Source organism: Chlamydotis macqueenii, chromosome 19 (assembly GCF_036417535.1).
Source record: "Chlamydotis macqueenii isolate bChlMac1 chromosome 19, bChlMac1.mat, whole genome shotgun sequence".
NCBI classification, from domain to species: Eukaryota; Metazoa; Chordata; class Aves; order Otidiformes; family Otididae; genus Chlamydotis; species Chlamydotis macqueenii.
Genome location: NC_141574.1, coordinates 5752240 through 5779935, shown reverse-complemented (window position 1 = coordinate 5779935; position 27696 = coordinate 5752240). Strand labels below are relative to the sequence as shown.

Here is a 27696-nt window from a genome sequence, read left to right as displayed (position 1 = left end):
GGAGATGCAGGCTGGCTGAGCTCGCAGGAGTGCTGTGTCCTACGCCTTCCGCGGGGGAGAACGGGAAGCCCCCATGGCCCGCACCCAGTCCCATAGCCATGTCCAGAGATGGAGAGATGGGTTCTTTGTTGGTTTTTGTTTTTTTTTTTTGACAGGGCCAGGTCGCAGGGTGCTGTGATGGGTGTCTGGGGCTGTGCCTTTCCTGGTCTGGGAGGCGAGCCTGGCTCCAGGGCTCGCTGTGACAGTGGCAGAACCAGACCAACCGTGGGGCTGCTCCTAAACCCTGCCCCAGGGCGATTGCAGCTCTGGGCAACCAGGACACTCCAACCCCATGCTGCCTGCGCCACCATGGCTCCGAGGTGCCCGGTGCGCCCCGCTGCTCTCTCTACAGTTGCCCGCTCTCGTTTGTTTTTCACACGTTGGGTTTCCAGGCTCTCTGGGAGCTGGTTAAAGTTCAGCTCTGTGCCCTTGCTGTCCCAGCAGCTCATCACGTCCCTTAGAAGAGACTCCCCTCCGGCACAAGCTTCCCCACTATTCGGGCGGTGGGAGCTAAACCACTGCTGCGGCTCGGGCTGTGGCGGGGTCACCCGTTATCCCTCGGGGTAACCCCAGAAATCAGCCACCCATCCCTTTCTTGGCAGCTCCGGCAGCGAGAGCGGGCAGGCTGCCCGCCTTCCCCCCGCGGGCTGCCGGAGGATTTTATTTTAAGCAGAGCCTCTCGAGGAGAAGAGTAACGTGAGCTCCTTGAGTGACAAGCGATAGAGCCTGACTCGCTGAGCGTGTCCCCCAGGAATCCCTCTCTCCTCTGCCATTTGCTAATTGAAAACTGCTAACATTTGGGGCTGGAGCCACCGCCGCGCTGAATGGGAAGCTGGCTGGGGCAAGCGTTGGTGGGACCGACACATGCTGGCAGCCCGTCATCTGCTCGGCTCCGTCTCTAGGGAAGGGGGCAAATACTCCCATATGCTGCTCCGGTTTCTGAAAGAGTGAAGTGGGGACTGGAGCCAGACGGTGTTTGTTTTGTTTTTTTTTTCTTTTTCTTTTATTCTCCCTTTTCCAGGCCCTTGCTAGGAGGGGTAGAAACCAGGGGCCAGAGGCTGCTCTGGGCTGTAGCCTGGGGCTTGAGCTCAGAGCAAAACAAAGCTGTGGGAGCATGTGGTCCCCCTGTCCCGACCCCCCGGGGTGGCTGTACCTGGTGCAGTGGGATCCAAACCCCCCGGGCTGGCTGTACCCCATGCAGTGGGTCCCAAAAATCCACCCCCCTCGGAGAGGCTGTGCCCGAGCCTCAGAGAGGCTCGCCAACCCTTGGGCTGGTTGTCCCGGGTGCGATGGCTCCCAAACTCCTGGGGTGGCTGTCCCGGGTGTGGTGGGTCCTAAACCTCCTCGGAGGGCCTCTGCCCGATGTGATGGCTCCCCAACACCCCGGGGTGGCTCTCCCTGGTGCAATGGGTCCCAAACCCTCTGGACTGGCTCCCCCCGGTGCAATGGGTCCCAGACCCTCTGGACTGGCTCCCCCCGGTGCAATGGGTCCCAGACCCTCTGGACTGGCTCTCCCCGGTGCAATGGGTCCCAGACCCTCTGGACTGGCTCTCCCCGGTGCAATGGGTCCCAGACCCTCTGGACTGGCTCTCCCCGGTGCGGTGGGTCCCAAACCCCTCGGAGCGGCCGTACCCGAGGCGCTGCCCCCCGAAGGTGGTGGGGGAGGTACCGGGGCCGCCCCCTTCCCCCCGAATCCCCGGTGCGCGAGGCGGGGCCGGGGCGGTGTCAGTCCGGTTCCACCGCCCCGTCCGGCCCCCGGGGCGGAGCCGGGCGCGGAGCTCGGCGGAGGGCGAGCGGGACGCGGAGGAGGGCGAGCGGGGCGAGCGGGGATGCCGGGCTACGACTACAAACTGCTGGAGCGGCCGCGGCGGCGGGTCCTGTGCCCGCTGTGCGGGAAGCCCATGCGGGAGCCCGTCCGCGTCTCCACCTGCGGCCACCGCTTCTGCGACACCTGCCTGCAGGAGTTCCTCAGGTCAGTCCCGCCGTGACGTCACGGCCGTGACATCACGCCGTGTACCCCTTCACACCCCTCCCTTGGAGCGACCTCCCCCCCCCCCGGCCCCCGCCCCCATCACCCCTCGATCTGCGGCTCCGCACCCCCCGATGGGGCGCCGGGTGCTCCCCGCCCTGGGGATGGGTGCGGGGTGCCCGGGGTGCGGGGTGCTCCCAGTTCCCGGGAGGATGGGGGGTGCTGGGGGTGCGGGGCGCCCCCAGCCCGTGACAGCCGCTCCGGCCCGGTGGCCTCTGTGTGAGGAGGAGGAGGAGGATGAGGAGGAAGAGGAGGGCCGGGGTGAAGCGCGGAGCCGCGCGTTTCGAGCGCTCGCAAAGATTTGTGCTTAACCCCTTCCTGCCACGGCCCCGCCGGAAGAAGCGACTGGATTGGGGAGGGTTGTGGGTGTCCGGCCACTCCTCGCCCCACGGGTGAGCGCGATCCGGCCGTGGGTGCTCGCTGGGAGCGAGGGGCCGGGGCCCCTTCCCACCCCACCGCGGTTTGGCAACCCCCGGGGCCAGCGATGCCCGGTTGTTGGCCACCGTGCCCGGTGCGGGGCCGTGGGTGGTGGGGGGGTGGTCCCACGGTGGCACGGGGAGGGGGTGCCCGTGCCCCACTCCCTCCCCCCCAGGCCGGGCGTGCGGTGGGTGCGAGGCGTCCCCCCCCGGGCCCCGATTTCGGCTGCCGCCTCCGGCTGCGCCTCGCCCCACAGAGGCGACCTTTGCCCAGGCCCGGGGCCCCGTGGGCACGGCTGCCGTGGGCCGGTTTCTGTGAAACCGGGCGTTTCCCCGGGGCCCGTGCCAGCCAGCGCCTCCGCTCCCCTCCCGCAGCCGCCCCGCGGGCACCTCCGGGCTTTACCGGGGCAACCGGCCCCCCCCCAGTCCCCGCACTGAGACCCCCTCGCGTCCGTGCACCGAGCCTCGGCGTTTGCGTCGGATCAGGTTTGGGGATCCCGTGGGCTGAGCCCTCCAGCCCCGCCGGGATGGGTGCCTGGTGGGGATCCCCCCCGCCCCATCGCCTCGCTGCACCCCAACTCGTGGCGAAGGTCAGGGGCGAGGACGGTGCCCCCCGGGCGCTGCCTCAGCACATTCCCCGCCCGGCCGAGCGTGAGGAATGGGGAGGCTTTGTCGGGGATTAGGCGGTGGCTTCTCGTCGCCCTCCTGCTCCTCCACCAGCCCTGGCACCCCGACACCGCGTGCGGGGCATGGGCAGGGCCGGCTGCCCCCCAAAATGATGCCAGCCGTGGGGTGATGCCAGCCGTGGGCTCCCTGGAAAAGTTTGGGTGCCCAGCCCCAGCCGGGAGCCCCTTATCTCGGTGGGTGCCCGGTGCCTCCCGCAGAAACACCGGGAGCATACGGACCGGGGACGCGGCCGTGCTGGCACCACGCAGTGCCGGGTTGGTTTTTCCACGGGTCCCTTGGCACCCCGGCACAGGGATGGTGGCTGCAGGGGACGTCACCACGTCGTGCCCGGACATCCCAGGCCAGCACGTGCCGGGCGGTGCTGCTGGCTTGGTCGCGCCGGCTCGCATCCGCTTGGCAGCCCCAGTCGGGGCCGTGCCACCGCCTGCCAAGGGCGCAGGGTGATTAAATGTGCAGGGGCTGGGAGCGGGCAGGGCGACCTCGTCCAGAGCCATTTCGGGGACGCTGGGGCCCACGGTCCCTGCATGTCCCTGCTGTGTATCCCCGTGGGCAGCACCCACAGCCTCCTGCCCCGCTGTCCATGGGGGAATGGCGTGCGGGGTGCCACCCATCTGTCTCTGGGCAGGGTGTCGTGGGGACCGGGGTGATGGTGGCTCCTGGCCAATGTGTCATGGACCTGTTTGACTCCATCCCCATCCCTCCACCCCACGCTGCCCCTCCGCAGGATGGGGCTGAGCAGGGTCATTCCCACCTCAGGAGTGGCTTTTGGGAAGAGCACCCCATCCTGGAAGCTGGGCGGGATGGGCACCCCTCCAGGGTGGCTGCCTGTCCCCCTGTCCCGGCTCACCGCCGTAGCTGGTTGGGCCGTTTCCTGCGGAGCGGGGGCCACACATCCGGGCTGCACATCTGGCGCCCAGCTGTTGTTCCCCCCCCGCCTCCCCTGGGCCCCAACACCTGGGGCTGTGGGCGCCCGTGGCCAGCACCCTGCCTTAATCCCGGGGGGCTGGGGCAGGCGAGGGGGCTGCCGGGGCTCCAGATGGTGCCACACTTGTGACGGCTGGCCCAGGCCCCTGGGGACCGCGGCCACTGTGCCCAGCTGGAGGTGGGGGGGGGTAAGGGTGGGGGGGGCTCCCGGGGGGGTGTGTGTGGGGGGGGTGTCGTCTGGCGGGGGCATTTCCCAGCTCAGACAGATGGAGCAGGATTAGAGCTGTGGCTCCCCGAGGGCTGCGGCTGGATTTGGCATGGGGTGAGTGCTCAGCGATGGAAGGACAGTGCCGACATCCTGGGGCGGGATGGCGGGGACCCCCGGGGCCTCCTGGCTGTGTCACTGGTGACATGCTGATCCCCAGCCCCGGGTGATCCTGACCCCTCTCTGTGTCTTGCAGTGAAGGCGTCTTCAAGTGCCCGGAGGACCAGCTGCCCCTGGACTATGCCAAGGTGAGCATGGCACATGGTACCGTCCTCCGAGGGGACGTCCCCATCACCTGTACCCCCATCAAAGGGCCGGCCCGGGGCTCCACACACCCGCCTGGCACAGCCGCCCTGGCCTGGCACGGCCGCCCGTGCGGAAGCAAGAGCCCTTTGTGCCGCGGAGCCGGGGAACGGAAACCCGCTCCTGACAAAGGGAGCTTGTTTGTGTGCCAGCGGTGGGGGGGGTCCGGCCCTGGGCAGCGTGCCTGCGGCTCCCGGCCAGGCTGGGGTAGGGGGTCCGTGTCCCTCTGCGAGATGCTGATACCTTGGCGCTGCATCCCCAGATCTACCCCGACCCGGAGCTGGAGGCGCAGGTGCTGAGCCTGGCCATCCGCTGCATCCACAGCGAGGAGGGCTGCCGCTGGAGCGGGCTCATCAAGCACCTCCAGGTAGGGTCCGGCAGGGTGGCGGGGGGGGCAAGGCTGCACCCCACGGCCCCCCCGTCACTGTCTCTGTGCTCCTCACCCCCAGGCCCATCTCGGCACCTGCGGCTTCAACGTCATCCCCTGCCCCAACCGGTGCAGCGCCAAGCTGAGTCGCCGCGACCTGCCCGAGCACGTCCAGCACGGCTGCCCCAAGCGCCGGGTCAAGTGCGAGTTCTGCGCCAGCGACTTCACCGGGGAGGCCTTCGAGGTGGGCGCTGGCAGGGCAGGGGGGCACAGCCATGGGGGGGACACTGTGGGGGACGCAGCTGACAGGGGTGTCATGGGGGCATGGCCTGGCTGGGGGCACCATTGGGAGGGGTGTAGCAAGGTTGGGGGGTGCAGTGTGTGGACCTAGACACTATGGGGGGCACAGGTTGGCCATGGGGACAGAGCCTGGATAGGGGACACCATGGGGACACTGCCTGGCCATGAAGACAAAGCCTGGATGGGGGACACAATGCACCCCTGGGTACAGAGAGTGACACTATGTGGGGGGGCACAGCCTGGCCCCTGGGGCACCACATGGCCCCATCCCGGGCAGGCCTGGCCGGTGAGGGCAGCGGAGGGTGACGGTGCTGCCGCGGTCCCCAGGGCCACCAGGGCACGTGTCCCCAGGAGAGCGTGTACTGCGAGAACAAGTGCGGGGCCCGCATGATGCGGCGCCTGCTGTCCCAGCACGCCCTGGCCGAGTGCCCCAAGCGCACCCAGCCCTGCACCTACTGCGCCAAGGAGTTTGTCTTCGACACCATCCAGGTGAGACGGGGCCCACGGGGACCCTCACCCTGCTGGCTCCTGGCCCCGGCTGACAGCCACCCTCTGTTCCCAGAACCACCAGTACCAGTGTCCCCGGTACCCCGTGCCCTGCCCCAACCAGTGCGGGACGCCCAGCATCGCGCGGGAGGACGTGCCCACCCACCTCAAGGAGAGCTGCAGCACTGCCATGCTGCTGTGCCCCTTCAAGGAAGCTGGCTGCAAGCACCGGGTGAGTGTGTCCCCAGGTGTCCCTGTCCCCATCCCGCCCTGGCATCCTTGTGTGTGCCCCACAGCATCCCCACACCTCCCCTGCGCTGACATCTGTCCTGTCTCCTGTGGTGGCCGTGTTCTGCTCTGTGGTGTCCCCGTCCTTGTCCTGCTTCACCCCCCCCGCCGTTGCTTTGCCACCCACGTGTCCCCACACCAGCCCAGCCAGGTGTCCCTGTGCCACCCCTGTGTCCCCATGGAGCCATCCTGCTCCCCTACCCCCATGCTCCAACACCATCTCCGTGACATCCCCAGGGCATCCTCCTCCTGTCCTGTCCCACCCCTCGTCCCCGGCACTCCCCTCACCTCTGCTGATGGCCCTGTTGCCCCCGCAGTGTCCCAAGCTGGCCATGGGCCGGCACCTGGAGGAGAGCACCAAGGTGCACCTGGGCATGGTGTGTGCCCTGGTGAGCCGGCAGCGGCAGGAGATCCTGGAGCTGCGGCGGGACCTGGAGGAGCTGTCGGTGAGCAGCGACGGGACCCTCATCTGGAAGATCGCCGACTACGCCCGCAAGCTGCAGGAGGCCAAAGCCCGGAGCAACTACGAGTTCTTCAGCCCCCCGTTCTACACCCACAAGTATGGCTACAAGCTCCAGGTCTCGGCTTTCCTCAACGGCAACGGGAGCGGGGAGAGCAGCCACCTCTCCGTCTACATCCGCGTGCTGCCGGGCGAGTACGACAACCTGCTGGAGTGGCCCTTCTCCTACCGCGTCACCTTCTCCTTGCTGGACCAGAGCGACCCTTCGCTCTCCAAGCCCCAGCACATCACCGAGACCTTCCATCCCGATCCCAACTGGAAAAACTTCCAGAAGCCGGGAGCCTCGCGCAGCTCCCTTGACGAGAGCACCCTGGGCTTTGGCTACCCCAAGTTCATCTCCCACGAGGACATCAAGAAGCGGAACTACGTGAGGGACAACGCCATCTTCATCAAAGCCTCTGTGGAGATCCCCCAGAAGATCCTGGCCTGAGCCCCGGTGCCTCGGGGGGGTGACGGGACATGAGCTGGACCCCCGTCCGGGGGTGCTCCAGATGGTGCTGAGCCCCTGCCCGCAGCCGGTGCCCCCCCGGCGTGGGGATGCTGCCGTGGCCGCAGCCGGCGGCTCTCAAGGTAGGCAGGGGCTGGGGGCTGCTCCCCACATCCCTCCCAGGGCGGGGACCCCGCTGCAGCCCCAGCCGCCCCCCCCAGGGGAGCCCCTTCTCAGGTGCCCGGGGGGCTGGGTCCCCCAAGCCCCTCAGCGGGGTGCCCGGCAGCCCCCGCCAGCCTCGCTGGGGACCCGTGGGACCCCGCTGCCCAGAGCCATATTTTGTAAGCTGGTGCCCCCCGAGAGCACGGTTGTTATTTATTACCCCAGGGGGGGCCCGCTGCCCCTTCCCCACCTCCTTGGTTTTTTTTTTTTTTTTTTTTTCAATAAACTTTTCTTGTATTTATTACGGCCGCCTGAACCTCCTTCCTCCGCCCCGGGATGGGATGGGGGGGACCCCTGTCCCCAGACCCTGCTGGCATTGCGGGGGACAGGGAGAGCCAGGGCTGGGCTGGGGGGCACGGTGGGGGGTGGTAATCCCTGACCCACATCCCGGCAGCAGACGGGCTCGGATGGAGCCGGTTAATTCGGTAATCGCCGAATGTGCCGGGGGGGATGTCACCAGCCCCGGGGTGCTGTTGTCGTGCAGCCCCCCCTGCCCCTCATTAGCGCCGGGGCAATTACAGCCCTGGGGAGAGGCTGGGAGCCAGCGCGGCCAAGGGTGGGTGGGCGATGGCTGGGGGGGGAGGCAGGAGGGGCACAGGGGCAGGTTTGGGGGGGGGGGCTGTCTGGCTGGATCAGGCCCCAGGTGTGCGTGCTCCCCCCCGGGGTGATGGGGGGGTGTCGCCATCTCCGCAGCCTAATCCCACAATTGCATTAGCGCCACCCCAGCTTAACACAATTAGCCCCTAATTAGCTGCACCCCACAGCCCCTGCAGCCCCCACCACCGTGCCAACCCCCCCCCCCGGCTCCGCAGCACATTTTCTCCCTTTCCTATTTATTTTTTTCTCCTACAGAGCCTTCACAGATTTTTTTCCCCCGGTTAAGACTGAGGTGGCACAAGCCAGACAAGGGTAAAAGCACTGCCCAGTGCCTGACTTGCTTTTATTTTATTTACATGCTTTTTTTTTTAATATTTTATATTATATACATTTTATTTAGCTATTTATGTGTATACACGTACTGTATAGGAACTGTCCTGTTCCCACAGCAGGGTGTTGGCAGCCTCTTGTTGCACACCAGTTACGAGATTTAAAAAAAAAATAAAATAAAAAAAAATCCATAGATAATTTATGAACTAAAATCTTCGGCTGTTGTGGCGAAGTGACGCTGGCGAAAGCAGCTCCTGGCTGCGCTCACGGAACAGCCCAGCGCCGGGAAGCCGTGCTGGAAAACAAACCCAGGGAGGGAGACCCTGCCCTGCCTCGCCCCCAGCTCGGGGTGATTTGTGTTTTTTTTTTTTTTTTCTCCCTTACCCTTTTTCTCTCTCCAACCATAAATGTGAAATTTGCCGTCCGGTGCCGCTCTCCGGTAGCTCCCAGTGTCCGTTAGCTCGGCTCCACGTTTACTCCGGCGCTTCGCAACCGGAGCCGGGGCGCACGCGTCTCCGTGCGGTGCCTGGCTGGAAATGTCAGCCGGATCTTCGAGCACCTCTTAACCTTCAGGTGTTTGCGTAAAACGGGGCAGCAAATCCCCTGCAAGATGCGGGTGGTGAAGGAGGAGGCGATGCTCTTAACGTTCGTGGGGGGCAGAGGGGAAAAAAAATCGATGTAGCTAAATTTAACCTCAAATATCTTGTTTAAAAATAAACTTCCTGGAAACTCGTTGGTTTGAAGATTTATTCTCAAGGTCCAGAACCTGCCGGCTTTCTCCGTGCTCCATCGGTCCAAGGGGGCTCGGATGCTGGTCGGAAAGCGTTACTGAACGCCCTGTAAATCGAGGAAGCCCCGGCCCGATGGCAGGGGCTGGACCTTTGCTTGGTTAAGACCCCAGCCACGCTGGAGCTGCCCTTCTCTACCTAAACACCAAATCCTTTAAGCGCCCTACAGACCTTTGGGATGCACACAAGGAGAATTTTTGGCATAATCACTTCATTTACTGCTCATGGGGTAGAGCCCTGGTTTGTGCTGATTACTGACGGCTACGCCAGACGCTAATATTTCATCAGGAGAAAAATAGAAGACAAATTCACTTTTCACAGCTTTTTGTTAAAAGCCCAGCCGGGCTCCCCTCCCTCCCCAGGGCCGTGGGGTCCGAGGGGGCTGAAGGAAGAGGGTTTTACAGCAGCACCGTTTAAATCGTGGTGGGATTTCAGCACTTGAACTTCAGTGCCTATCTTAGGCTATCAGCCATCCCAGCTGAATTAACCGCTTGTACCCAATTGCCTTGAAATTAACCTACACTAATTAGATAAAATACTCCAGTAATCTTACTGCAATTTGGCCTTGTTGAGCACTGGAAGAGCATCAGAAAGGCGGCCGTTGCTAGATGTCTGTCATGAGCTCCCCCAGCTACGACCCGAGGAGCTGACTCCAACATGCCCCTTTCCTTAGGCTCCCCCACCCTCCAGGACCCCACAGCTGGATTTGCTTCCAGCTCCAATTTTTTTTTGGAGCAATCTGCAGCAGTTGCTCTTCTACAAACAGCCTCCATCATGACACGATGCGCTGCTGGTTTTTGGTAGAGAACATCTCTGCGCGTTGCCTACCTTGGTTCAAACCGAATGTTTGCATCCTCCCACTGCCTACCAGGGTACAGTGAGCTCAGGGTAGGGGGAAAAAACCAAACTCAGTAATTAAATCTTTGAAAGAAAACTCCATTTGGCCCTAAAGGAGAAGTTTTATGTTGGATCTTGCTCTGCCATCAGCCAGAGCTTCGGCTCAGTCAGTTGTGGCTGCAGGTAACTCCTGGGGGGAGTCCCTCAAGGACTTGGCAGCGCGAGGTTAACGGTTGGACGTGACGATCTTGAAGATCTTTTCCAACCTAAACGATGCTGTGATTCTAGGATTCCTCAGCAGAGGCAGCAGCTGCTCATGCCAAAGTCCCCGCTGGCTCATTATCACACCAGATCTTTGCCCTGGTAAAACAGGTCTGACCAGCTGCAAAAAGGACGTCACGTCTCCTGAAGAGGCTTTGCGGAAGGAGTTCAGTTCCTCCTGGTGGGGGGACAGACGAAGACACCAGAGACCGACGGAGCTCCAGCGATGCGAGTCAAAGGAGAGGAGGATCCTGAAGCCCCGTCTCCCCGGGGCTGGTGGAGGGAGCGGCTGCTCTCCACACAGCGTTTCTGGATTCGGAAGCCGGGAGGCAGCAGTGCCTGTGAGCAAACAGCTCTTCCCAGCTAAGCTCAGCTGGGCTAAGCTGCCTGCTTTAGCCCAAATTCCTGGAAAAGCATGTGGGAACCAAATACATTTCTTAGTATCAGAAACGGTATGCAAGGTATTAGTTTGCCATCAGAGGGATTTTTGACACTGAGACAAGCACAGATGAGAGAGGTTTTGAGTTGTGTGAGATGAAAACGCGCAGATTAAACTGGATGTATGATGACTCCGGAAGGAGTCTAAAAATGTCACGACTCTCCTCTACAATTTTGTATTTAATGTTAGGTTAGTAAGAAAAACTCCGAGTTTATTACACACACTATTAGGGCCAGCACACTGCAGGGCAGCCTGTACCGTCTAGGGAACCTCCTAGGTCCAGCTTTCGGAGCAGCCCTGTGCCTGCCAGCCAGGGACAGCCCTAACCCTCGCAGATATCGTTAAAAATCTCTCCGAGCTCACCTTGACAGGACTTGCAGCACGTCATCGACTCCTCCTGCTTTTTAAAATAATTATTTCAGCACTTTTCCGGCTCTGAGATTTTGTGTCGCTTCTGTTTTCCAGACCTTCTTGGTGCTCTTACGGGAGAAAGGCAACCAAGCTGTGCCCGATCCATTTGTACCCCAGAAATCCACAAAAGCTCTTCCCCAAATTCCCTTTGGGACAAGGACCCACCCCATGCTGCCTGTGTACCCCGTGCTGCTGACCACGCAAGCCCCACACACTCACACTGCATAAAACCAGCAGAAGGGGCAGCTGGACCAAGTTTTTTTTCTTTTTTTTTATTTTTCCTGTGGACAAAAAAAAAAAAAAATTGAAAAAAAAATTCTAGATCATACCCGTAGCACATAAGCAGCAGCATTTATAATCAGTTTGTGGTTTAATGAAATCCAGCAGCAATTCCCAGTTCTCTCCCCAGTGAGCCCGAGCAAACATTTCTGTTTGGTTTCTACGGGAGCAGCCGAGTCCCACGGAGACACCTCTCACATCGTAAGCGTAAAGAAAATGCACAAGTGTCTATAAAATGTTAACTTTGGGCTGTAACAAACCGGGCTTGCGATTTAACAGCTTCAAAGCTTCCGCTTGAAAGACAAGACACTTCAGAGATGGAAGCTTCCTCGTGGAAGGGTTTACACCACTTCCATTTTTATCCCTCCTGGGATCCATCCAATGTCCACCTCTGGCTGGCAAGGGAGCTGCCCAGAACAATTAAGAGTAACGATGTTCTGCTAAATCAGTGTGGTACCGTGAAGGGGACAGATTTCAGCGCTGATGAGGCAGCGTAAATAGTTCAGGAAAACATCTGAAAATGCCTTACTCTTTCCTTAAGGAGCAGAACCATCACCTGCAAGTGCCCAGGATCCATCGGGGGAACAGAAACCTTGTGCTGGAGTCAGAGGTCAGGAAGCCACTGGCTCACAGATGAAGAGACAGAGAGGCAAGGTGAGCGCTGCGACGGGAGCAGCGGTGTGAACCTCAAATGCAGGCGACCACCCGCATAGGGCTCCTGGGGAGAGCCCCAGCCTTTAGCTTTTCTGTGCTGGGGAGAGCGTGAAATAAACCTGCACGTGGACAAACGTTTCCAGGAGAGCAAACCTCCCACCACACACCGGACCACCGGCCTCTGGCTCGCCCCTCGGCTGCTCTTCCCCTTGTCACCTCGGCGAGTGACAGTGCCACGTCTGGATCCCCACGCCGGGCGCCTACGCGGCGTGTTCGGTGTCTGCTCACAGACGCTGTGCCTGGGGACGAGGCAGGGCAGTGTTCTGTGTTTCTCTTTACAGTAGTGGGGAAGAAGGAAGGAGAGCCCATCAGCCACAGGCTGCTGCAGAAGTGAAAAGGGCTGGTTTAAAGAAAAATCTCACTCCCAGAACAAAAGGAAACACTTCAGTATGTTTTAATAGCAAAATGATTCCTATTTTTCAAGCAATGTCCCACCTGGATGAGTCTAGGGAGTATTTTTCCTTCCCGGTCCTGCTCTACCGGGGCAAAGTCTCAGAGGTCGCGGCTCCACCTGCAGAACAACCCCCAAAAACTCACAGCGCGCCGCCACCGCTAACGCAAACACCACGACACGGGACTCGACTCAAGGCTCTCTCTCAGGAGAAGAGCAGGAGGGAAAAAAAATCAGCTTTTAATAACAGTCTGGGTTGAGATTGGTAGCAGGCTACTGACCAGAGGAGATGCCAATGTTTTATTTAGTAAAAAGGTTCCTATTCAGGTAGCAGAACACCTTACAGTAACTAACTCGGCGGGGAAGGTTAACGTCGTAGCACAGCCCTAGATCGGTTCGGGGGAGGAGGAGGAGGGGGAAGACGACGGGGAGACCGTAGGGAAGCAGCTTCAGACTCGAACCTTGGCTTCCAATATAATGTATTCAGAAAAATATTGCATGAAAAGCCTCGGGATTTCAGTTCTTTCATAGATGTATATTTACCAGTTTTCACAAAGACTGCAGGAATACGATTATAAACAATAAATTAGGACTTCATGTTGCTATCATTTGGCATAACACAATCAGGCAATTTTTCCTTTTTAAATATAAGGCAACACAAGCCAACACATAATTTAATCCGTCTTTAGTCAAATTGCTTAACTTTGCTAAAGAGTTACCACTAAAGAACGGTTTATAGTACACTTAAAAGAATTTAAATAATGACAGGATATAAGTGTACTAACTTACGCAAGGAGTCAGAAAACGTACTCTGCTAAGCTTTGAAACCTAAATATTTGTTACAGCCCAGGACTACACGTCTAAATTAAAAAAATACAAATAAATGTTTTCTAATTTTTTCCATTTACGAAAAACTTTTAAGAATCTCTAGCCAACTATGACGTCACTTCAAAAACTTGTTATTTTTTTTCCTTTTTCAATTTTGTATGATGTCTTAAGATTTCAAACCATGCTCGTTCAGGAAAGTTCAAGGAGCAAATACTTAAGGCTTTGTTTTTTTTTTTCCAAGGGCTGTGAGGGAGGCCAGTGGATGGCAGAGGCCAGTGGGTTCACCCATACACAATGCTACTCAAACCCACACTACCAGGCGACATTCATACAGAAATATTACACTTAAAAGTTACAGTGTAGAGCAATATTTTTAGCCAGTGTACATATAAAGAATCAATGCATTTATTTTTTTATTACTTTTTTTCTTTCTTTTTTTTTTTTTTTAATTTCCAAACTTGATTGTGATCATTATGTTCAAGTATTAGTCTCATTAACAGAGATGAGAAATTTTCTACTTACAACAAATTCGGCTGTTAGAACAGAAAGGTGTGTTTCGGTACGCTGAGGAGAACAAGACGCGGAGGTTACCCAACAGTTAGTGTCCTACGGTCGCTGACTCGACTATAGCTGCTGGAAGTGACGTGGGAAAGGAACAGAAGGAGTTAGGCACTGAGACCCTGGGAAAAAGAGATGTTATAAATAGCTTCGCTAATTCCCAGAGAGGAGAATTGTTCCATTAAATCTGCTGTGGCGCTTTGATGGAGAGGAATACGGGACCGTCGGTCCCACAGCGGCTCGCGAGCAGAGCTTCGCGTCAGATTAACCGCCTCCCATCCCGTCAGGACCGCCGCCGAAACGGGACCGCGCCACGCCGCCCCACACGCCCGCTCATTGCACCGGAGACGAGATTGAGTTACGTTCTCCTCGCCCTGAAATTAATCCTAGCTACTGGAGAAGCGGCTGAACCCTTTGGGGAGTTGTCAGTGGGTCTGGATTCCCTTCACATCAGGACGGCCAGACTCCTAGCAGCGAGGGGTTCAGACAAAGCTAGCTGTTACGCTGGCGAAAGGGGAGCGGGGAAGGGAAATACGATGCCGAAAAAAAGGCAGCTACCTATGGCAGCTATGCTGCCTGCGTCCTAAAACCGCCATTCCCCCCTCCTCCATACCCTGTCCGCCAAAAAAGTGTCAGAAAAACCTGCCAGAGACTTTTGACTTTGGACAAAGTCTAAATGATAAATGTGGGCGTCTCAGCAAGAAACAGCTGAAGAGCTACTTCCTATATTAATGCCTAAACACATACCCCTAGCTAGCTCTTTTCAAACGCAGGCTTCTTTCTCAATTAAATAGGCCTCTAGACAGTGCAAACGGTCAATGTTTAATGCATTAATGAAACGGGCTTTCGAGTTGAAAATAAGCCCTGCTTCCTGACGAATTCTGTTGCTCTTAATCTTCAGAGGAAATTGAGATGGAAATTTAAGCAGCTACACTACCTCGGCTCTTTACAGAGCTGGTGAACAGATGCAACTGCGAAACCCTGCAGCAACTCAACATCGGTCCAGCAAGGAGCTACTAAGCAGAAGGCAAAAGCTGCACAAAGGGGATTCTGCAGCGAGGAAACAGCTGTGGCGTGAAGTAGTGTAATGAAATTCTTTGAAACAAAAGGCATGTTAAATATTTGATGCATAAAGGAGATAGATCACATGTGAGCAAAGCTTTTAAATACACAGTATGTCTTCTTCCAACGGTTACTATAATGATCACACAAGTTTGCAAGTTAAAAATGCCTTGCTTATTAATTAAAATTAAGACTAAACCTATAATTTTTGTCTGTGAAAGTGACTGCAGCCTATCTATACCCTGGGTGTTGAATATGAAGATTTCGACTATCGGTTGGTTCAGGTGCTCGGTTCATGGGGGGCCGATGGACTTTTCCCAGCACGGCCATGCTCTGATCTCTGAAGCAGGACTGCTGAAAGTCCCCGCTTAGGTAATCCATGGTCTGCATCACATTATTCTGGCTGGACGGGCCAGCTCCAGCTCTGAAATGAGTTCCTCCTGCACAATCTAGCGGTGCTCCTGCCGGCTGTCCCCCGTGGAAAGGCATGGCGAGGTCCTGGGACCCAGAGCTGTCACTGTTGGGCGTGGGCAGAATGTTATTCCAGATGGGCTGGAAATAGTGCCCGTTGGTATACGGCAAGGGTCCCTGCAACCCGTTCACCGGCGGAGAAGGCGTAGGCTTCTCGATGGGGGGCTTCAAGCTGAACGACTGGCCCATGCACAGTTCTTGAGGGTAGTTTGAAGATTTGCCAGGGAAACTCTGCCCTGCGATCTCTCTCGGAGGGTGCTTCCCTGCGAGTCCAGCGGGCCCAGCAGCATCCCCACACATTTGCTGCAGATGCGCAAGCTGGTGCTGGTTCCACGCAACCGATTTGATTTCGTTCTGGTACGCGGGCGGCACCCTGTTAATATTCACCATGGGCACATTAACAGAGGCAGGAGGAATAGCAGCAGCAGCATGATCTACAGGGTTTACTACACAGGAAGGCATGGGTGTAGGGACATTGTGAGTAGATACCCTGGTACTTGCATTGATAAGCAGGTTGCGACTTATAGGGCTGGGGTTTGCAATCTGTCCCTCACACACTGAGGTAGTGCTAATGCCAGCTCTGGCCTGGCAGAACTGGTTAATCTGGTGCACAATGCTGCTCAGGTCCGGTGGCTGGTTCTGCTGCAGGGTGGCAGCCATAGAGAGGGGAATGGTTGAGGTAGACACGGTCACATTCGGCGGCGCATCTGCATCCGGCATCTTTCTGCTTCCATGTAAACCCGGCTGCAGCAAAGGGTTCGGGGGGTGCTGCAGAGTCTGGTGTGCCATGGTCTGAGGATGCTGCAAGCCCTGCGGCTGCTGCAGATTCTGAGGGTGCGGCAGCGCCTGCGGCTGCGGTATCCCCTGAGGGTGCGGTAAGCTTTGTGGCTGTGGTATACCCTGAGGGTGCTGCAAAGTCTGTGGCTGCGGTATGCTCTGGGGGTGCGGCAAAGTCTGTGCATGCTGGAGAGCCTGCTGGCGAGCAAGCGCCTGGGGGTGGGTTAAAGTGCTAGGTGCAACGTACGGTGTGGAAGGGGGATTCATCATCGCTTCCGGCAGCAGACGCGTGCGTGTCCCGTCAAAGTCTTTGATAATTCCTTTCGCTGGAGATTTGACTATCGCCAGGAGACCTGTTTTCGTGGTGGCCTGAGATGGGTATGGACTGTACCTCTGGCCCGAAGTATCAAGTCCGTTCACAGTACGGCGTATGTGTTTCCTCTGGGGAACCTTGACACTGTTTGGGAAAATTTTTATAGTCAGTGGATTGTTGGCGACCTTCTTAGCATAAGCATCCAATTCTGCTGGGGTAGGATACTGTGCAGATCTCATTTTCTGTGTAGTGTCCCCTGCGGAGAAAAGGAAATTCGTCAATACCCATTCCGCTAAGCAAGGGATCAACCCCAGGGCAAGACAGTTGCACAACAAGGCTAGAAAATCTCCACGGAATCAAGAGACAAGAACTTCATCTTCCCAGACCAGCGGATTGTGTACCAGATACCTCATTCCCTTTATTACCTGGTGACCAACACAACCCCCAGTTCAACTCAAAGCAAGATCTGCCTAGGGGAGCAAAATGAAACCAGTGTTTTCATCAGACTGTGTTTGCAGTTGGACAAAAACAGGTAACGTGCTATAAACATCAGGTTGTCTCCAGCCTGAAATATTTCTTGTGGCAGTCGGCTAGTTCCTATTCTCTTGATGGAAGGCTGCCTCCCCATAGCTCTTTGAGCCACTCTCGGTATCTTTACCGTATAATTCTACATCAGAAAGTTATGAATTAAACATTAAACCCGTGGAATGTTGAGGTGAGAACCACACGAAGCACTTCAGCTCAAGCCTCTATCTACATCCGAGCTCTTTTCTAGGTGCTGACATCTGAAAGCACTCTGAGCGTCTTTTGGTCCATTAGGAAGACCTTGTCAGTCCGAGTTCAGCAAATGGAAGCAGGCTAACACGTGCGTTATTTTACGGCTTGCAATTATTTCTTCAGCTGAATTTTCAGTGTGGCACCTTGCTAAGGACAGCATCCTAGCATCACACAGCAAAATTACGTGATTACCTCACAAGATTAAAAACATGCTACTCCCCAGACACAGACAAAAGGCTTCTGGAGACAGGGGTGTGGTTTCACTTACTCCAGTTTACCAGACACCTACCTTGCCCACAAGCTCAAACTGCTTCTGGAAATAACTTCAGAAACCTAGGGGAACGCTTGTGCCTCTCTCGCTATAGTGGTATTCCAAGCAGAGACTTGGGCTGGTCCTCTACCACAGCTCTGCTGCTTAACTCCTGTGGGACTACTGCTTCAGAAATGATTTTCTAATCTTCAAGTAATGGCTTACAGCTTTGGCAATTCAATTTTACTTTTGCTTGATTTTTTTTTTCCCCCCACCTTGCAAACAGTTTACTGGAAAAAAACGCCCATCGTTTTTGCTAAAATTTTTAGCACACCCACGCCATCTGCTCCTGTGCTGAAAGAACGGGAACCGTGGCAGCCAGCTCCTCCAGAGCCCAAGAGTAGCTCAGCCCCACATCTGGCCCTCTGACCCAAGGAAATCTAATGCTCCAGTAAACAGCTTGATGCTCCCAGGCAAAAAGCCCTTCCTCCTGAAAATCCACCCCTGATTCTTTACAGAAAATTGCCTCCAAAAGGCTCCTGGATACAGCCCAAATCTGAGTACCAGCCACCTCTCCCCTCCTGGCATCCTGCAGCTTCCAGTCTTCACAGGCGAGGGAGAGCAGCACCGCCCTAAGAGCACTCACTTTCAGAACAAAAGGGCCAGAAAATAGGATGGATACCAGGATGGATATATAAAAAAAAAGGATAATTATAGAAATATTAAAAATATCTTTTGTGAAATAAGCAGCTTTGCAAGCAGGCTGTCTTGCATCTTTAGCACAGCACGTACCACGGCCCCGGTTACACTCTTACTGCCCATGCTGTCCAAACTCTGGCACCATACCACCCTTCCTCTTGATTAAAGGAAATGCTCATTGGATATTAACCCGAATATCCTCTCTGTTCATACCCCTGTACCCGCTGCTGCAGGTGAGTGGTTTATACCTGTCCTTCTCAGCGAGCTGCTACGCTCCTGACAGAGAAGAGCCTCTGAACGGACTCTACCAGTACTACCTTGCCTCCACAGCCAAGGCCTTCATGAGCCGCCCAGCCTTTACTTTTAGCATTGCCTACGCCCATTCAGTTCTGTTTCCTCCCCAAGAGGTGACCCTTGCAACTCACCATGAACCAGAGAGGAACCATCAGCAGAGGACAAAGGAATCCACTCCTGTCTGTATCACGGTTTGTGTTACAGCTACGGCCATTGCCACATAAAGCTTTTACTTTCAGATTAAAAATTAAGTAGAGACATCTTTCCCATCAAAATTTCCCAGCCTGGTTTACATTTCTACAGGCGTATCAGCAAATGAGGCAGTAAACACTAACAGTTCCCAGACACCCTAAATATTTGTTTACTCAAGCCTCTATTTTTCTGTTATACAGGAACTGCGATGGAAGCGTTCAGAAAGCAGCTGAAACATCAACGTTTGAACAGGCTGTGGCTATCGGTTACAACACATCCGGAATCCCGAATCTGGAAGAACTCCTTCCTCTGACAAGAGAAAATAAGCCCTCAGTCAAACTGAAGTGATGCCCCAACATCAAGTTTGGCATCCTACCAAATGGCAAGCCATCTTTTAAATCCCTTGGCCAGGATCGTCTGAAACCAACCACCATTTCAAACGGAGCCCGCTCTGCGTACAGCTGAGATTATGCTGCTTTTACTATCGACCAACCCAGCCATCCTACTTAGGCCTGACCAAGGTGATGTCTTTCCAAGGTTCCCAACGTGCTGCTTAAAATGTGCTTCACTAGCAGCTCCATAGGCAAGATTGGATGACCACAATAATTAAGGCAGAAAAAAAAAATAGGAGGAAGGAGAAAGGCATCTGGGGAAGTAGGAGTCTGAATATCCCGTACAGATATCCTACAAACCAGTGAAGAACAATTAGGTCTGGTTACTAAGTGAACAGAAAAACAGCTAGAATAGACTGAAAGAAAACACTGGTATTGGAATACACTCATCATTTGTGTGCAAGAATTCTGGACTGAGCCATAAAATGACAAGGAGGATGGCAGGTGAACAAGCTACATTAAAAAAACAATGGGATGAGCATCACAAAGTTGCCTGATGGTAAACGCAAGGCAGAATACTTTTGCTGAAAAGTAACTATTTTGTGTTTACTGTAAGGTAAAGCTGTGCATATGAGCAGTTACCCCAACCAACTGGCGAGCTGCAAGTTCACACTCCTGTGGCAACCGATTCATCTGGTCACATTCCCACGCGCGTCTCGCCTCTGGAGATATTTTTGTCGTGAAATGAGATATATTCCTCTGCCTCATCTCAACGCTAATGTAACATCTTTTAAGTGCATTTCACATTAAGGCTTTAAAACCTACTGCTTTTAAAACTGCCTACGGTTCAATTTTCATTAACATTAAGCAAAATACAAACAGGCCTTCAGGATTCCTACCTGAATGGGAGTGTCTGTGTTGGGACAGCTGTGCCCATCTTCTGCATAAGAATCTCAGCTGCCGCAGCTTCTCTACAGCCTTTACAGAAAGAGCTCTCACCCCTAGAAAGGACTCGATTTTAGCTGATGACCCCATATTCAGTCCCAATCTGCTCTTCTCTCATTTATGCCTGCCCTACAAAAGCTTTTCAAGAAGCACCTTTCACCTTGACTTTGCAGAACTGTTGTGAAAAATCGCCCTTTCTTCTCCCAGGCCCTGTGACACTGCTACACAACAGTCTTGCCTCAAGTATCACGACTGACTGGTCAGGTTTATACTGGAGTCACTGGGAGAATGGAGAGAATATCAATACAGGGTCAGTCAGAAATCCCCTGTGTGGATAAGGATGGATTCCAGGGTTAGCTTTTCCTGTGATGCAGTTGGAATTCAAAGACAAATACTGAAATTGGAAGTCCCGTAGTGATCAGTTTCTAAAGGAAAAAATATGTGCATATTAATGTACAAAACTCCCACTGCACAGGCCACCTTTAAGAGAAATTACTCTTATTTGAAAGTGAAAGAGGGGAAAAAAAAAAGATAATTGAACTAATGTGGATTTTTAAGCATTAATAAAAAGTCTGATCCAGAAAACTACACTTAAAAAATCATTAATACAAACACCGTAAGTCTGAACAAAAGCTATCCTGCAGAGTCCTGTGCCTTTTACAAAAGCAGTAGCACTATTATTAAAGCCCGCTTCCAACCCCCCATCAGAAGTCACAAGTCACCGTTCATTAAAAATGCTCATTAACTCAGCTTTCCTTTGGCCAGGGGCTAGAGCACTTGTGCATATACAGTACGGAGAGAAACGCACCAATTAATCTTACACACATCTGCAGCAGGGGTGAGCGAGGTCTGCAGGAGCAGCTTCATTTTCCACATAAATCAGACCTAACTGGAACAGCTGAGCATTACCACTGCCAGCTACTTCATGTCCTAAATTCTTTTAAACGCAGCACCTGAAGCTCTTCACAAGGCAGAATACAGCAACGCTTTTGGCACGGGGATAAGCAGTTCTCAAACAGCATCAGGCACCATCAGGTTATGAAACGGCCCACCTACCAGCACGTTGCCTCATAAATGCGTAATTAGCAAATACCTGATTTATGCACAGCTAACGTGACACGAACCTCAGCAATCTGCTTTCAGAACTAAGCTTTCCAAGCCACCAAAGAAACTTCACGTAATGCAAGGACGTTCTCACCACAAGAGCCTACCTTCTGAGTAAGCACGTTTCGGTCAGCAAAGCTCGAACGGGAAATGGAAAAGAGACAGGAGGGGAATGCCCAGCCTCACGCCATCTAAGGAAATCCTTTTGTGAGTAAAGATTTTTACTACTGCTGGAAGCGCCATTTCAATTACCAAGCCCCTGGAGTCAGCAGAAACGCCGTGCGAGTGCTTGGGGGAGCACACGTGTGTACGTGAACACTGGCATCCACCTCTGGCAGGACCGGAAGCACATCACCCTTCACGGCAAAATTCTCTTACCTATTTTCAGTAGCACCGCCGAGTCTTCACGTAATAACAATTGCAGCTATAACTGAAGTGTAAATTACTTGGTTTTAAAGAGCGACTAGTCCATCAGGAAACGGAGGGTACAGAGATTTCCCAGTGCACATTTCAAACGCAAGAGACAGGTCACAGCCCTAAGAACCACGTACAGAGATCTTATGTAGAAATCTTGGTATTTCTGAAATTTCAGCTGAACAATCAATTTGCAACTTCAGTGATAAAGAAGAGAAACAAAATAAGATTTTTTAAAAAATCTCTAGCCAGTAAACTTACATTCCTAAGCTTGAGTTCTTCTTAAAAATACAAGCACCAAAAAAATGACTTGAAGTTATCAAAAAAGAATTATCAGAGTATTCTGCAGACACATTTTCAGAGGCACTAACGAGACATCAGAAAGAAGATGGAAACTTTGAACTTTACTAATTTGGGCTAGATCACTAATATTTGCAGTACATGCCCCAGGTATGTAGAACAACAGAGCTGCTGACCTCAAAAGGTTTGCATTAGCCTGGTCCAACTTTTATCGGTGTCTACGAGTAATTAAACAAATGGAAATGAAAGAGAGTCAGGAAAAACTCGTGTTAAGAAGCAAGTCAGCTGGCACACTTTTAGCACAAAATGTTTTCAGCAAAGAGGCACGAATCTCACAGAAACCTCACTTGCATTTCGTCTTGCTGTGGTTAAAACTAACCTTTACAAAGCCAGGAAGGGGGGAGAGCTTGCTGCGCACACATGAACCTCCACAGCCACTTCTCAGAGCCATTACTGATGGATGCCTTGAAGGCACAACAAAAGAAAGACTCTAACATTAAACAGTTTTTCCACTATATCCTAAATGTTTATGTCACAGCTGTACCAGAGCCAGATTTAACAGTTAACCACATCCTGCAGACAAAACGTCACTCACATTTCTGAAGTCCAGTGTTCATCTGCGTGTAAGAAAGAAGCTGAAAGGAGAGGTCACCTGGTCCTGGCAGACAGGCCAGCATGGCAGACAGGCACTAACACAACATGGGGCATTCACTCCTCTGCACACTGCAACAACAGAGAGACAATTCAAAGTTATAATACAAGGAGGAACAGAGAAAAGAAAGCGGCAAAGAGCCAGCCCTGGGTGAAGGCCTGACCAAGCACAGATGTGCAACCGCTGCTCCAGCCCTTGCTGCATCTCGCAATGGCAACGGAAACACTTCAAAAAGTGGGTCATCTGCAGGGTTAAAACTAAAATAGCTGTCTCGCTCTTCTCTGCTGCTTGACACACAGAGGATAATCCATAACTCTGTCCTCAGATTTCAAAGGTGGTTGTTATGCATGGTAAAGAAACCATCATCATTTATTTTACTCTATCTTGAAATGCACTGGCTATCTACTAGGTATAGCCAAAGCAAGTGCTCTGGAGAAATCCTGTCATCTGCTCTTTTACATTTAATAAAAAGGCATGGCATGCATAAATTGAAGGCAAAGTATGCAGCGCTCTGCCTCGTGGCAAGATTAAGCTGCATGCTACAACTTGTAATTTCTGTGGTCCATTAGGCTGAAAGATGAATGGCTGCTTCCTTCATTTCACAGGAGACTCGCTAACCTGCACGGCGCGGGGTTAGACAAACGGCAAGACGTGCCTTCTGCAGAAAGGAGCTGCAGAGGTTCAGCGTTTAGGAAATCAAACCTCAAAATGAATGTATGGAGCACTAAAGCTCTTTACGTATAAACACTGCACAGCTACCCTCAAATCCATCACGGGCGTACAAAGGTGGGGTTCCCAGTAACAAAGCTAACTCAGGCTCAGTCCCCCAGCATTATTAGGACTACTGAGAGAAACTCTACTTGGAACAAGGTCTCTAGAGGCCACCTGGTCCAAGCTCCTGCTCAAATCCCCCCGTCCACAGATACTGCACCAAGCCACAGCCAGCCCCGAGCACTTTAGAAAGCTCTGGGAAACGAGGTGGCTGAGTCAAGCTGGAGAAATCAGTTGGCTTCTCCTTGTCCAGATTTCCGCAAGCACCAGTGCTGCCATACAGGGAACGCTTTTGCCAAAACACCTAAGGAGCAGCTAGAAACGGCTCAAAACTTCGAAAAGTTGAAGGCTTCAAAATTAACTAAATTTCAGTCATTGTTTCAATTAAAACAACTGCGGCGGCATTCAAAGATCAAGACAGGTGAAGCAGAAAGCTCGGGACCGGCACAAGAAGCCACAGTTGCAGAAAGCCTGCAGGAGCCACTTCTGAAAGAGTCGCGCTGCCAAGGACTGTACAAACGATGTGACACCCGATGCGTCAACGTCAACGCTGGACAGCACCACCACCTTCGTGCTCCAGAAAACTCCAAAAGCAGATTTCTCTGCAGGGACGTTCTAAAGACTTTAATTTGAAACCTAACCTCAGACCACCGTCACAAGTCAGACCGCCCAAGGAATATCCGCGCCAATACAGCAAACAGCGTAGACTGAAAGCTTCCCTGTAGCACAACAATTACTCACTGCGTAGAATTCATTAGCTCCATGTTTGTATGCATCTCCTTGGTTAAACATGCAAAGGCTGATCAAACCAGTGGTCAACAAATCTTGTGCAAATATTCATTTACGAAAACTTCAGCATCTTCACTGTGTGAGTGCTATCAAAAGGTGAGCAAGCATCGCTGAGTGAGCCCGTCGGGTGCCAGTGTGATGAACAATTAAGAATAGTTTGGAGCACTGAATGTCAGCTTGACAACTCCATGCTACTGCCCATTCACCCTACCTACCCAGAGAAACAGCAACTCAGGGCCGTGAGAAATACACACGCAGCCTCACCAAGCCGCAGGGACAACAGCGCAACCACCGTTCTCCATTTCATCCCTAGGAGACAGTAACGATCTGTACTACCAGAAGTCCAAGGTATGTATTTGCAAAACCTTGTAAAATAAATCTTTTCTTCTCATTCTCTGTAACAGGTGGAGTTCTTGGAGTCAGACTGTGTTCAGAAACGATGACTGAAGGCCTGTCACAGCCACAACTTAAAGGAATTGCTTTAGGAACTGTAAAGTTGCTCAACCTTTATAGATGAGACTCATTTATGACTGTAAGTACGCACTGTTTGGTGAAACTTTGTGAACAGCCTGTGGGCAGCAGTTTCTTGTCCCAAATCATGCCCAGCAAGACCAAAAAGACAAGACAAGAATCCAGCTCCTTTTAATCAGAAGATAAAACCAGTGTGAGTTGTCAGAGCTTTACCTGAGTAAGCAACAGAAACAGTCACAGTCAGCAAGAAAAAAACAGTAATTGTATTTTCCTTTCTTCCTCATTTCATCAACTTCAGAAGATTGGCAAAAACAAGACCTATTTCTCAGTGAAAAGCAGACAAACAAAATTAAGAGCCTTCACTGTAGTCAGAAAACCCATCAGATCACACCAGTCCCGTATCCACCTAAGCACCTACCTTTAACTCCAGTAACATCCAACGCCAGCCCAGGATCACCTCCTACCCCTGAATGACCAAAGGAGCTCAGCATCTAAAACACGACTTAACCGATGGCAAGTTTGTGAGAGAAAAGCGCTCTGCAGCGCAGCACTGCGCTCTACGCGCTCTTTGACTGAACAAGCAGCGCCGCTGACAGCAAGATACGCGCGGGGTTTGCTCACCTGCTCCGTCATTAACGCTCATTATAACCCGAACACCGTGACTCTTTGAGTAAGCCTCTTGCTGAAGTGCCACGAAGAGACTCAGCGCCACGCACCCAGCAATAAACAGGATAATGGCACATCAGGAGAGAGAACAAGCGATTAAGAGTGGTCACAGCATTCAACTCTGAATAGCCAGGCTTCTGCGATAAGACAGCAGTATTTCCTTGAAGGTCAAAACATGTATTTACAGAAGCTTTAGCTCCAATACAGAGAGTAATGTTTTAGAGAGGGCTATAAAGGCAAGTTGTTCCCGCAGGCGGATAATAATTTTAGGCAATGCCAAAGGTTCACAAAAGACTGGGGTGGCAATAATCATTTTAAAGGAAATACTGGACTTACAAGAATAATTTTAAGTACAAACATAAAATCGTTCTTTTAGCTTGATTTGCAATAACCAAATTGATGCCATCTAGGTCACTGCTGAGCATTAAAAAAAGAAATTCAGATTTACAGAGAAGTGCTGACCAGAACTCCATTGCTGAATTCCATATTATAATTAAAATCTTGCTCCAGTTTTTGTTCTCTATGAAATGAATACAGTTTTTCAAAACCGAGATCTCAGATTTTGAAAAGAAATGCATTTGAAATGTCTTCACAAACAAGCTCACTCATTTTTTTTGTTAGACATTTAATCCCTTTGAGATACTCGGCACCTGACTACTACTTTCTACCTGACGTATCTTGAGCGTGAGCTACCGCAGAAAACTCCAACACACCACGCAGCTAAAACGAACTGAAATCCCCCGCACGGCCTGTATTTGGGATTGAGTTGAGCGTTACTGGCTGTCTCAAACTGATGTTACGCAGGGGCTCAGGTCAGCAGCGCAGGGTCCTGACACAAAGGCAGCTGGGCCCATCCTTCGCTCGGCTTTATTGCTTCTAATTAGTCCAGAGCAGGAGATAAACTGAACTTGGCACGTCAAAACTTCTCACCAGCAGACTTGGCTCCACAGCGGCAACTTGTGTGGGCACCAGCACCTGCAAAGCTCCCTGCGGTGCTGCTGCCCCAGCCCCTCCGAGGATGGGCGGTGTATTACTGGGGGAACTGGAACAGACAACAGCGAGTCAGCAACTGAAAGGTTTTTTGCACAGTACCAGGCTCAGTACCACTGTTATTTAAACCAGTCAGCTGCAAACTGAAGAGCAAGCTGACCAGTAGGCTTTGGCACTCAGCAATGGAGGGTAGCTGTAAAATCCTTACCTTTAAAGTTCTTAAATTGTATTTTAAACCAACTCTGTATACTGCCAAACACAGCATAATGAGCTTTGTCTTGAAAATATATAGAAAAAGATAAAGTACGTCCCTAGAGGAAAACAATCCTTAGATTGGAATAAATAAATAAATACCTCCCTTTGAAGTGATTTTAATCTAATCTCGCTGCAGGATATAATCTTAACAGCGCACGTACTGCAGGGCGCTCTATGAAACAGTTAGCAGGTTTAGACACATGAACAGATTTTTCTTCCCCCAAGATTTATTAATAATTAAATCAAAGCATGTTGGGCTTAAGAAGGATTTGCAGTGCTTGGGATTTGGGGGTAAGTGTCACATCCCCACAACGGCTGCCACGTTCAGCCTTACCTGCATACCAGGGTGTTCGTCGGTCCAGGCAGCGCAGTGGCCCCCGCACTCATTTTCAGAAGTCCCGTCACCACCACGGCTCACAGGGTAAGAGAACAACTCACCTCCGCCCACTGCCGAAAGACACCCTCCTCACGGAGCCAAGAATCAGTTCCAGTAAAACTTACCATGATACTGCCTTTCTGGACTACAAATATATAGTATTTTCTGGCTGATATTCAAGGATTAGTATTGTCTCTACCAGACCCAGCACTCCTCAGGCCAGGGGGGACTTTTACAAGCTAGAGTAAAACCTAGGTGTAAAGCAACTGGGTACTACTAGGAAATTTCTAATACTTTAACACAGCTTTATCATTATATAAACAGACCACATACGCAGAGTTATTGCCAAGTTTTTAAATACGTCAGCCTGAAGCTCCCAGGAGGCCTCACAGGGTAAGTGCACAAAAGGAAACACTCCCCACAAACCATCCCCAGCCAGTGAAATATGGGAAACTGAGCCAGTTTAGACGAAAGCGAGCTGGTGAAGTTTAAAGTTAGGTTCCTGAAAGTAAACACGCATGTTTGAAATTCCACGGAGGAAGCAGAAGCATCTACCCACACACAAAAGAAAAGCTCCAAACTATTCCAAGTTTCCAGCACCCTGGGGTCCCCGTAAGCTGCGCGAGGGTTCTTAAGCGCTTGTGGCTGGCTGATACGCTTCGCTTCTCCTCGTTATTCACAAGGTAGTCCCGTGAAATTCCATAACCGCTGGCGGGATTTACGGCAACCCCTGAGCGCACGCGGCACATTCCGAGTTCAGCATATATAAATGCTGCAAACAAAACCAAGAACTAACTCGGGCTGTGAAGTTTCTTTGGTACAAATGTCTGTAAGAGCTTGCCAGGAAACATAATTGAATCCGGGCCAATTTTCATGCTCCAAGGGAAACTCAGCGTCTCATTTACCCCCTGGCAGGCTGCTGAAGACCAAATGAGACTCATTCCTTTTCCCTCTCCCAAAGTAACCTAAAATCTAGTGGTTTCAAATTTGTTTGTGTCAACTGCAGATGCCGAACCCCCCCACCAACCTCAGGGTTCAATACGACTCCTTCCAGTCAGCCGTGCCTTGCTTGACAGCGGCTAGACTGATC

General features: G+C 52.9%; 2 protein-coding genes across 4 annotated transcripts in view; one reads left to right on the top strand and one right to left on the bottom strand.

The window, feature by feature from the left end:
* Positions 1 to 1854: 1854 nt before the first annotated feature.
* On the top strand, positions 1855 to 7515 carry TRAF4 (TNF receptor associated factor 4). The gene is made up of 7 exons (XM_086763041.1): positions 1855 to 2011; positions 4557 to 4608; positions 4926 to 5030; positions 5113 to 5274; positions 5658 to 5819; positions 5893 to 6048; positions 6422 to 7515. Exons 1-7 carry the CDS (start codon positions 1869 to 1871, stop codon positions 7052 to 7054), a joined length of 1413 nt encoding a protein of 470 aa, XP_086619167.1. The 5' UTR covers positions 1855 to 1868; the 3' UTR covers positions 7055 to 7515.
* Positions 7516 to 12597: 5082 nt separating this feature from the next.
* FAM222B (family with sequence similarity 222 member B) overlaps positions 12598 to 27696 on the bottom strand; it is a 36342-nt gene continuing 21243 nt past the window's right edge. The window contains exons 1-3 of one of the 3 annotated variants that reach the window (XM_086763011.1): positions 26565 to 26795; positions 22232 to 22359; positions 12598 to 16585 (exon numbers count right to left, since the gene is read on the bottom strand). In XM_086763011.1, coding sequence (XP_086619137.1) covers positions 15000 to 16585; positions 22232 to 22313 — 1668 coding nt within the window. In that variant the 5' untranslated portion in view covers positions 22314 to 22359; positions 26565 to 26795 and the 3' untranslated portion in view covers positions 12598 to 14999. Of the gene's footprint in view, positions 16586 to 22231; positions 22360 to 26564; positions 26796 to 27696 lie in introns of those variants that run through there. The other 2 variants (XM_086763010.1, XM_086763012.1) reach the window with 2 other exon arrangements.

Bases quoted from the DNA above. Each gene is read 5' to 3' on its own strand.
- TRAF4 (XM_086763041.1), top strand. From the start codon at position 1,869: ATGCCGGGCTACGACTACAAACTGCTGGAGCGGCCGCGGCGGCGGGTC. The intron at 4,609-4,925 runs GTGAGCATGGCA...CTGCATCCCCAG, and splicing joins TGCCCCTGGACTATGCCAAG to ATCTACCCCGACCCGGAGCT. The intron at 5,820-5,892 runs GTGAGACGGGGC...CTCTGTTCCCAG, and splicing joins TTGTCTTCGACACCATCCAG to AACCACCAGTACCAGTGTCC.